At 40.5% G+C, this 11,426-nt stretch overlaps 1 protein-coding gene across 4 annotated transcripts in view; it reads left to right on the top strand.

Moving 5' to 3' along the window:
* FIGN (fidgetin, microtubule severing factor) overlaps positions 1-11,426 on the top strand; it is a 107,121-nt gene that overhangs the window by 92,667 nt on the left and 3,028 nt on the right. For all 4 annotated transcript variants that reach the window (XM_033064955.1, XM_033064957.1, XM_033064959.2 and 1 more), the window contains one exon: positions 4,822-11,426. This exon is cut by the window's right edge and continues 3,028 nt beyond it. In XM_033064955.1, coding sequence (XP_032920846.1) covers positions 4,822-7,070 — 2,249 coding nt within the window. In that variant the 3' untranslated portion in view covers positions 7,071-11,426. The remainder of the gene's footprint in view (positions 1-4,821) is intronic.

The raw sequence follows: 11,426 nt of genomic DNA on the forward strand, positions 1-11,426 counted from the left end.
TTCCAGTATTTTCAGACATCCACAGCTGCATCTGATTTAATTTTAGTTTGATTATTTTATTAGAGGTGTTAATAGATGAGAACTTTACTAAAGTTCCAGTATCCTTTCTCTAAAGCACATTATTGCTGGGCAAGTTGGTGAGTTGGGACACTGTAAAACTTTGTGGTGGTTTTACCCAGTGTGGTCCTGTTTCTGTTCCCGTGTTCCCATACCTGTTTTCAACAGAAACCCTTGTATTTAAATTGAAAGCAAAGGCTAGTTATTTATCTTTTTTGACAGATATAATCCTGTAAGGAGATGAGAAGTTTTGACCTGGTACTGAGGGTACCAGCACTGGGGGGTTCTTTATGTGCACAAACTCATCTGAGCTCCCATCAGGATCAGGCCCTGTTGGACAGTAAGGATGTGTAGGATGTTGCTTGTTCCTTTTTGCGTCCAGATTGCCATGTTAATTTTTCATAACTCTGGCATTTTTTTCCTTTTTATTTCTTTTGTTTGTTTGTTTTTAATTTGAATTCGTACATCTGAATATATAAGTGGCTTTCAGCCACATGGAATTATTATATGTGCAACTGATGAAGTATTATGTATTAGATTTTCTGTTTTCAGGCTAAGTGCACAATATTAGAAGAGGAAATATGGTCAAACACTTAGTTTGAAGTAATTCCATAATGAAATTGTTGACTGTAATTACTTTTAATGTAATCCAGATAGATCCAACTTAGGAATTAGAGGGCAGGGATGTATAGCAAGGCTGTCAGGACAAGGAAAAATAGATACTGCCAGAATAGCCTACCCTGCCTCTCTATATAATGTATTAAATTTATCTTAAAGGCTATTCTCTGATAAGTACATACCTGTACTTAAAGAACGGAATCCTTTCCTTTTGCCTTTTACAGCCCATACCAGCACATTTTACACAGTTCAAAAATGTCGATAGTTCAGAGGATTCCTAACTTAGCAGAGACTTTAGAAAAAAAAATACATTCTGCCTTGCGTTGCTTCTGGATTTTCAGAAAGTTATTAACCAAATACACTATCTGCAGGACAGTAGTTTATGTCAGAGTTTAAATTACACTAAAATAAAAAAATTCAACCTCTAAATATGCCCTGATTTACCTGATTGTAGATGTTTATATCAGCATTTGGATTCCTAACAAAAGAAATGCAGAAATATGTATCAGCTTAAACAAAAAGCAATTAATAAAATACAATTTGAAATATGGAGAGGAAGTGGCTACAAACATTAAGCAATTTGGGGCTGAGGGTGGGCAGAGGGAAGGGGAATGTTTGCATAATTTAAAAGTACAACAGCTGCTGCTGCTTCTTTTTTCTCCCAAATCAGACATTTGACTTTTGTCAAACAATTTGTGAACTATTATCAAATAGAGTCAAACCTAGCAGAAGTTTTCTGCTTATTCAATTAATATCAAATTGAGGAAATGGCTCTTTGTGCCCCCCAGTCCAGACCATTCCGGTAGACTTCATGTAAATTCAGATTTCTTCACTGCTTATTAATGCAAAAAATATGCTTATGGTTAACTATTAACCTATGCTTCCAAATAACACTAATGATTGCGATGTGCTGGAATAAATGCTCATGTTTCACGGGATGAGAACGGTCCTGTTCTCTTAAGCTTATCTAATCAAAGCCTAATCCTGCCTTTACAGCCTTTGTTAAATGCACTGGTATTTAATATGCATCAATAAATAAACTTTCAATTATTGTTCAGTGAGCATATCCAAAGATAGCATGACAGTGTGAAACTACTGGTCTATCTAGCAATTATTCTAAATAAAGAATGCCAATGATGTGATTTTCCCCTCCTCTTATAATGGATAATTTAGATTTTCTGACATTCTTTTGCAGCTGCATAATAAGGAAAAGAAATTAATCTAGACGAATAAAATTCATAGAATTGAATTTTTGCACAATCGAAATACATCTCCCCACTGTGACTATAAATTTAATTATTTTGTTTTAAAAACACATGATCCTTCTGAATAAAAACGACCAACTAATGAAAATTTTAAAGTATTTGTAAAAGGTGTTTTGGAAAGCTTATAGAGTAGGTAGTGTGTGGTGTTGAGCTCTGACCCAGGGCATTCTTTTATCTCTTTAAATTGAATAGGCTTTCTTTTAGAAGCAGTTAAAAACAATGTGCCGAAAGCATATTCATTAACTACAGTACAAATACAGCCCTATGAGGTTCTCCACTCCATCCATGTCTATTTTACCTTCTTTTTCCAAAGTTCCACTGCTGCTTTAGTGGTTTCTTTGCAAAGAGTCTTTCCCATGGCATCTGTTTTTTAGTATCTAGTGAAACATCAACCTACTCAAGTTTTTCTGCATCTCTGTAACAGAAGCCTTCAGTGTTTTGGTAACCTTATAAGCAAAACATTGCAGAACACAGATAGGTTTTGTTTGTGGGTTGGTTTTGTTTGACTTGGGTTTTTTATTTATTTATTTAATGGGGCAGTGAACTTGTATGCTGTCATGCAATTCTACATTACATGAACATTGATATTTTTGCTTTTAAAAGAGCTTGTGGTATTTCTTATGACATTAGAATAATTTCAGATACTCGTTACTGGTAATTGGCTCTTGGTGATTTGTTCTTCAGATTTCCAGAAGAATTTTTAAAAGTCTGATAATTTCTCATTAAAATTGCATTTTTAAAATGCAATTATTTAAATACATGATTTCCATAGTTTCTCCCAATTTCGTGATATACTTACTCCCTCTGAAAGGCAACGGTTGAAACATCAGAAACAATTAGCAAAAAGTATTATATTAATGCTAAATTATAGAAATAAATCTGACAAAACCTCAGTCTCAAAGCAGCATTTGTCAAAAGCACTTCTCTGAATTAACTTTTCTAGGATAACTGTATGATTGTTAACAGACATTTTTATCAAGTTGTCAAAGTGTTTGAAAAATGAGAAAGAGAATGCTCAAGAAGGAAAAAATCTGAAAGTAATCAATGGCATGCTCAGGGGGAGTGAGATTTGCACTAGTTGTACTAATAAAATATAAGGCTCAATTAGAGGTACTTTGCCATTTTCAGCCTAAATTTAAATGATTTGGTGATTTGCAAATACATGAATCCAAAAAAAACGGAAAAAATCCAAATGCAAATGAGTGCAACCACAATAAAATATAATTGCAAATGAATCTGTTGCTTTATTCATTTATTGTGTAATTACTGCAATCCTTCCCACCTTGTTTTCAGTATTTCTTAATCATTAAGTCGGAAGCATGACAGCAGTGCCAGCCCTGGCATGATTCTCTTTGACTAAAACCTTGTAAATTAACACAATTAGCACAGCATCATCCTGCTAATTAACTTCCAGTGTCTGGTGCAGTGGTTTTGCAAACAAGGAAGAGGGAGTCAGAAGGGAATAAACATGCCATTCTGTTACCAAACTGTGTGCTGTGTTAGGTTTAGCTCAGTGAGGCTAAGCTGGCCATGTCAGATGCCAGAGTCAGGCAATGAAGAGCTAAAGGGGTTGGGGAGAGAAACAGGAGGGGGTAGAAGCTGTCAAAATAGACTGCAGTAATTCAGAGGGGAGCTAGTGCCACAGATGCTTCATTTCGACTAGGCCTCCTCCTTATCAGGGAATCTGTGCCAGAGGGCACAAGACTGTTTGCAAAAATCACTTTTGGTAATACGAGAGAGATTAAGGAGGTCTGCTTGATACAGCTGTACAAAACCCAGCAATGTACCATGCATAGGTACAACTTGGAGGGGGGTTATCTTAACCCTTGTACTTAACACTATTGCAGTGGAATATGAAGAGGAGAGATAATTCACATCACATCATTAAAAGAGAATTTGCTTCAAAATGATATTTAGACTTTTTCTTTTATTTTTTAATGATAGGTTTGGTTTTGATTTTGTATTGTTTGTTCCAGGGGTTTTTTATAGCTAGCTGTGGAAGCCACAGAACTTTCAGGGACTTGGCTTCATTTCTTTTTCCTTTTCTTCATCCTTTTTTTCTTCTTTATTTTTTTTCTTTAACCCTCTTTCTTTGTACCCTGGAGGCTGTGAAGCAGGGGGGGGTTGGGGGGTGGGAAGAGAAAGCAGGCAAGGAGACCGACAGACAAGTCATGCTTGTTTTTTTTTCCAGACCCTCAACAACAGAACTGAGAGGCAGAAAGGAGCCAGTTGTAATTCATACCGAGTTGTAGGCTTTGTGTGATGAAAGCGACAGAGCGCTGCCTGGGAGATTGCTTTGCTGCACTCCACGAAGCAGATTTGAAACTGTCGTGGACCACTTTAGATGAGAGTTGGATTATGGAATGACCTGCTATGTCTGTGTCATATTGTTCTGCGCAGGGTGCATTATACTCTGCTAACTAGGTGTTCAGTACCAAATAAGAGAGGTATCCTAGATGTGATCTGTCAGCTGTGTCTCATATTTTTATATTGGTTAAAATATAAAACTGAAACAGTGATGAAAGAGAACAGAGCAGTTGGATGCCTTGTGTGTTTACAGTAAATCTCCACTCTAAGTATTTAAAATATACTGAGTTTTATTTAATTACTTTGAGAGCTATAGAATTACCTATATTTTTTAAACAAAAAATTGACCCACTACTGAATTGGCAAAAAAATTGTTTATGTGTGTATGTGCCTGTAACAAACCAACCATACTGCTTCTTAAGGGTGTTACCTTTTCTTTCCTTAAGCACTTGTGGTGTTAAGTACAGTTTTAGAGAGCTGAAGACGTTCACAGACTGTACATTTGAGAACTCATTTAAAAACACAAGGAAAAAGCTGAGGTCGCTGTTAACTTTGTTGTTTCCTACTGCCCTAGGCTTGAAGATGCAGTGGACGCCGGAGCATGCCCAGTGGCCAGAGCAGCACTTCGATATCACTTCAACCACCCGGTCCCCAGCCCACAAGGTGGAAGCCTACCGGGGCCACCTGCAGCGCACGTACCAGTACGCCTGGGCCAACGATGACATCTCGGCTTTGACCGCCTCCAACCTTCTGAAAAAGTATGCAGAAAAGTATTCCGGGATTTTGGAAGGCCCGGCTGAGCGACCCATTCTCAGCAATTACTCTGAAGCTCCCTCGGGGCTGGTGAATGGTCGGAAGAATGAAAGTGAGCCTTGGCAGCCATCCTTGAACTCGGAGAGCGTGTATCCCATGAACTGTGTCCCAGATGTCATCACCGCCAGCAAAGCTGGGGTAAGTGCAGCCCTCCCTCCCGCAGATGTCTCAGCCAGCATCGGGAGCTCTCCTGGGGTGGCCAGTAACCTGGCTGAACCCAGCTACTCCAGCAGCACCTGTGGAAGTCACACCGTTCCCAGTCTTCATTCAGGGCTCCCATCTCAGGAATATGCCACAGGATACAATGGCTCATATTTGCATACCAGTTACAGCGGCCAGCCAGCACCTGCACTTCCATCCCCTCATCCATCCCCACTGCACAGCTCGGGACTTCTACAGCCCCCGCCACCGCCACCACCACCAGCCCTCGTCCCTGGCTACAACGGGACCTCCAATCTCTCCAGTTACAGCTACCCTTCTGCCAGTTATCCTCCTCAAACTGCTGTTGGCCCTGGGTACAGCCCTGGGGGTGCCCCGCCGCCCTCGGCTTACCTGCCTTCAGGAATCCCTGCTCCAACCCCTCTGCCCCCAACCACTGTCCCCAGCTACTCCTACCAGGGCCACGGTCTGACGCCAATCGCGCCGTCTGCCCTGACAAACAGTTCAGCCAGCTCTCTCAAAAGGAAAGCTTTCTACATGGCAGGGCAAGGAGAAATGGACTCCAGTTATGGAAATTACAGCTACGGCCAACAGAGATCTACACAGAGTCCAATGTATCGAATGCCAGACAACAGCATTTCAAATGCAAACAGAGGGAATGGTTTTGACAGAAGTGCTGAAACATCATCCTTAGCATTTAAGCCAACAAAGCAGCTAATGTCCTCTGAACAGCAAAGGAAATTCAGTAGCCAGTCCAGTAGGGCTTTAACACCCCCATCCTATAGTACTGCTAAAAACTCACTGGGTTCGAGATCGAGTGACTCGTTTGGGAAGTATAGCTCCCCAGTAATGAATGAGCACGGTGACGAGCACAGGCAGCTCCTCCCTCACCCAATGCAAGGCCCGGGACTTCGTGCAGCTACCTCATCCAACCACTCTGTGGACGAGCAACTGAAGAATACTGACACACACCTCATTGACCTTGTTACCAATGAGATTATCAACCAAGGACCTCCCGTGGACTGGAGCGACATTGCTGGCCTAGATCTAGTAAAGGCCGTCATTAAGGAGGAGGTTTTATGGCCAGTATTGAGGTCAGATGCATTCAATGGACTGACTGCTCTACCTCGGAGCATCCTTTTATTTGGACCTCGGGGAACAGGCAAAACATTAATGGGCAGATGTATAGCTAGTCAGCTGGGGGCCACGTTTTTCAAAATCACTGGCTCTGGCCTTGTCACAAAGTGGTTAGGGGAAGGAGAAAAAATTGTACATGCCTCCTTCCTCGTGGCAAGGTGTCGCCAACCCTCGGTGATTTTTGTTAGTGACATTGACATGCTCCTTTCCTCTCAAGTGAGTGAAGAACATAGTCCAGTAAGTCGGATGAGAACCGAGTTCCTTATGCAGCTGGACACTGTACTGACTTCTGCTGAGGACCAAATAGTAGTAATTTGCGCCACGAGTAAACCAGAAGAAATTGATGAATCTCTTCGAAGGTACTTCATGAAACGACTTTTAATCCCACTTCCTGACAGCACAGCGAGACACCAGATAATAGTACAACTGCTCTCACAGCACAATTACTGTCTCAATGACAAGGAGGTTGCACTGCTTGTCCAGCGCACAGAAGGCTTTTCTGGACTAGATGTGGCTCACTTGTGTCAGGAAGCTGTGGTGGGCCCACTCCATGCCATGCCAGCCACAGACCTTTCAGCCATTATGCCCAGCCAGTTGAGGCCAGTTACATATCAAGACTTTGAAAATGCTTTCTGCAAGATACAGCCTAGCATATCTCAAAAAGAGCTTGATACATACGTTGAATGGAACAAAATGTTTGGTTGCAGTCAGTGATGCTACTTAAAAAAAATGTAATGAATGTTGGCACACACAGAATCTGCTACATAGGGGTAGAGAACCCTTTTCAGTAGTGTTTAAATTGCAAAGGGTACTGGGAAGACTACGATTTACCTTGCCTCTAAAGAGCCAGGGTATACTTGAAGGAAAAGTGCATCAAACAAGAGCTGCTGATCTGAAAAAGCCACACATGACAGAAAGCGCATGTTGATGCTCAGTTCTGTTCAAGCTAGACAATACTCACCAAGGAGCAAGGTGCAAGTGGGTTGATTTCAGAAGGACATGAACCCTGTGTGTTGATTCCATTCTGCTGTTCTTGAGATTTAGTTGCTGTCAAGTGCCTGAAGTGGTGCTTTATTTTTTGTTTGCCTCACAATTACATTGGTGGCATGTGCTAATATAAAGAGCTTTAACTTCAAACATTATTGGACTAAAGAGATGAACGGTTGTGTTGCGACAGAGAGCCAGATTTTTGCTATTCTAAGAGCAACAGTATTCCTCAATCCTGTCTGTTCTGTGGTGTTTAACTAAGAACAGGTAAAACAGGGTAATGGTAATCTGGACCTTAATTTCTGCAGTTCATTTCTTTTAATGTTCTGTCTGCAAAAACTCAGGAAAGTGATTGTGATTTGTACAGTACCTCAAAGGAATGTGTTGAAAGCACTATGTACTGCTGAGAGTTATAGGCTAGGCTTCAATGTTACTTTATATTAAATATGTATGTTTACCTCAACAATTGGAATATGGCAAGGAAAATTACTTTGAATGTATCCAGGAAAAAACTAAAGCGTGATATGACTGAAGCTTTACAGTTTTTAAAAATAGAAACAAAAGTATTTCCCAGTGTTCAGGAATGGTTCTTTTGCCAATTTCTCACATCAAACCAGAGCAGAACAATTTTTCTTGTTGGTAAACTGTAAGAGTTTTCAGCATATTGCTCCTTGATAAGGTGATACAGTCTTTAGAAGGTGCATAGATGAATGAAAGAGCCACTTAATAGGTTTATGTTAGCATCTGAAACAGTCAAACGTAAGATTTGGTAGGATTCCGAGAGGCAAATTACCTTAAGCTGTGACGGCTGGCCTTTGTTGCATGGCTCTAGTCGTAGTTTTGAGGCTATTTTGGTGAAGCTGTAAGGAGTGGAATCAGTGTAGGTCGCTGGCAGAGCTATGGGTTGCAGAGCTGTTTATAGCAGTGCAGTGGACTGTGACCAAACAAACAGTACAAATAACAAAGCAAAACTGAACCCTCAAGGTACATTTACTTCCCTTCCCAAACTGTAAAGTTGAGTTTTTGTTGTGTACGTATGGCTTCATTGTCCTTAATGCAATCTTCATTTAGCATCCATTAGAAATCTTTCAGGCTGGAGTGTGCCCACCATTATTTCTACCTCAGTTTTGTTACGTTTCTCTTGGAAAGCAAAGTAAGGAATAGGGCAAAAACCACCACCAACACAAGTCAGATTACATTAGGAATGCAAACCTGCTAAACAAGTTTCAGAGAGCTGCTGTTTTTTCCCCTGAAGTCAAGTTTTTCTCTGTGTTAGTGCTCTTTCCCCCCTCCTTTTTCCTCCCCCAAATATACATATTCTGGTGTCTTCCTTCTGGAAAGACTAGCTGGCATGTGTGGCATTTTGCTCAGTTCTCCCCCACCCCGGCCCCCCTTTCTTTTTATCCTTTAATGCTTTCCGTGCAACTCTTTTGGTGACAGCTGACTGATGTTGGGTAATGTCTCTGAGCAAGAGCAGTGCGTGTCGCAGCTGCCCAAGGCCTCTGCCATCACATGAACAAAACAGCCTTGCTTTTTTGAATGTATTTTTTTGTTTGTTTACTTTAAGGAAACAGTAACAAAACTGTTGCAAAGCACTGGCATTTAATGTTTCTCTTAAGTAATGTACGTCAAGACCATTAAATAAATGCACTGAAAAGCCCCAAGAAGAGAGATACCAATCTGTTACTAGGTCATGTTTGTCTTCTCAAAAATTGTACAGACCTTGTCCATTTTGTTAAATCAATGGAGACGTTTAGCGTTCAGAAAGCTAATGAGGGATTTTGTGATATTGCTGGAAATTTATGACTCTTGATTATTACTTTTCTTTATTTTTCTTTTAAGATATATATATATATTTAGATAGAACATGCTAAGAACAGAGCAAATAAACCAAAATCTAATTTAAGATGGATTCCTGGCAAACATTTTGTCTATCTAAAACTTTATGTTTTAAGCATAAAAGTACCATTTTAAAAACAGTGCCTTTCATTAAGGATATAGAAAGTAAGACTTAAGTGCATCACCTGCTTTTCTTCTTTTTTTTTTTTCCTTTTTCTTTTCAACAGCAATTACAGTCTATGATCCTTGTTATGACCCAGTCTTTCTGCTTCCCCAAACCTCCGCAGGCTGCTTCTTCACCCCGGTCATTTCACCATCCTCATATCTGGGAGATGCCGATGTCCCCATTAGCTGTAGGTTCACACTGATCACACTGGCAAGTACACTGTTGCAGATCGCTGACCCAATTTCTGTCTTAGACATTGCCTTTCATATCTGCTGTTGAGCTGTGCTCATTTAAAAGGCTCAGACAAGTTTGATAAACTCTTTCTCCCAACTATACTCCTAACAAATTTTTTTTGCAGCTTGTAAAATGAAAACTACGCACTGAGTGGTTTTTTCCCCGCTCTTTTTATCCTGTAGCAAAACCAAAAGCAAACAAAATTATAGACAGTCCCTTTGGCTTCCAGCTTTAAGTCATTCTGTTTAAAAAGTCACTCTGGGAAATGGATTTTTCAAATGTTAACCAAAGCGAGAAGCAGGCAGAAACTGAAATGTGTGTATGTGTGAAAGATGCAGGTTCCACACATACATGCTCATGTTCTCCCAGTCTCAATTCAACTTTGGGGCAGCAGAAGTGGAAAACTTCACCCTATTACAGCTGCTGTAAGGGGAGGAAAACAGAGCCAAATTGTTACCCAAATCTTCCCTTATCAGCTGTCCTTGGTATAACTTTGGGAGGGTGCCTGTTGAATTTGGTGAGAGCTTGGCCAGGAACTGCAACAGGAGGCGCATCAACGCTTCTCCAACTTGGTTTCTGGCCACTCCTTTGAAGGAATTCAGGCCTGAGCTGGCTAAATCCCCTGCCATGTCCTGTTCTTATTGTTTTCCTTCCTTCTCCCACATTCAGCCCCTGTTTTGTCCCTAGTGAGCAGGTTTTGGTAGGCTGCTGGTCCTTCACCCTTCTCAGCAGCCTTCTAGTCCAAGAGGTTCCAGGAAGGCTGAAGCATGATCCTGAGCTTGAGCGTGTTCCAAAGGGTAGGATTGGTTTTGAGAAGAGAGACAAAATATGTTTTAATGGTGTTTTCAGGATGAAATATTTGCTGGTCTTAGACATTTCCAAGGTAGAAAACTGTTGTCTTTTACAATTGGACAGAACTGGAGGCTGCTGCCGCAGAAATGTCCAGTTGATTGGCTGGGGCTTCCTGCCACTGACACAACTCTGAATTTTAAGGAACCTGAAATGGTTAAAAAACATCTGCTGTGTCAGCCTATCACTGCAGATGCTTTGCATCATATTTTTATGTGTGGGTTCCATTCTGCATCTGCTCCTTTTCTTCCTTGTACCTTCAGTAACAATTCCTATTGCAACAAAAGTGAAATAAATTGGAGGAATATTCCTGCAAGCTGAAGGATCAATATCAATTCAAAGAGGAGTTCATAATGACCTTATGTGATACAGAAATGGAAATACTCTGTACTTCTGGCATATTTCTCTTCAAAATATTTAGAACATTAGTGACAATATATAAAAGTTTGCTGACTGAGCTGATCAATGGAATGTGAAGGCAGTTTACTTTAAGACTATTTACTTTCACATGGATTATTTATCTGTTAGTCAGTCTGTATTCTACTCAAATGCAGATAGATGGGCAAAATGTTTTCTTGAGCATTACAAACCTACCAAGGAGAAAATCAACCATCTGACTAAAATACATGGGCCAAACACCATCTGGGTGTCTTTACCAGCTATTTGGAGGCTGTGCTCTGTAAAATGGTCATTTTTAGGTGGATTTTCATAGGATGTTTCTTTAGGGGATTGTCTAGTTAAAGAGTTACCAATTAATTCCTGCATCAAGATGTTAATACATTGAAAGCAAATTTGGGGATATGACCAGGGTTTTCACTGTCTGCAAATACAAATGACTTCAGGTAAAGGGCTGTTCTTATAATCCTCCTGCATTTTTCTCTCAAACACTCCATCATGAGGGAGAGTTTATTACTCAGATCTGAAGGATACCCTTTGACACAAAACAAGGCCACTGAAAGTTGTAGGGCCTCCTACACTTTCACTTACACCAGTTT

This window comes from Catharus ustulatus, chromosome 7 (genome assembly GCF_009819885.2).
Source record: "Catharus ustulatus isolate bCatUst1 chromosome 7, bCatUst1.pri.v2, whole genome shotgun sequence".
Lineage (NCBI taxonomy): Eukaryota > Metazoa > Chordata > Aves > Passeriformes > Turdidae > Catharus > Catharus ustulatus.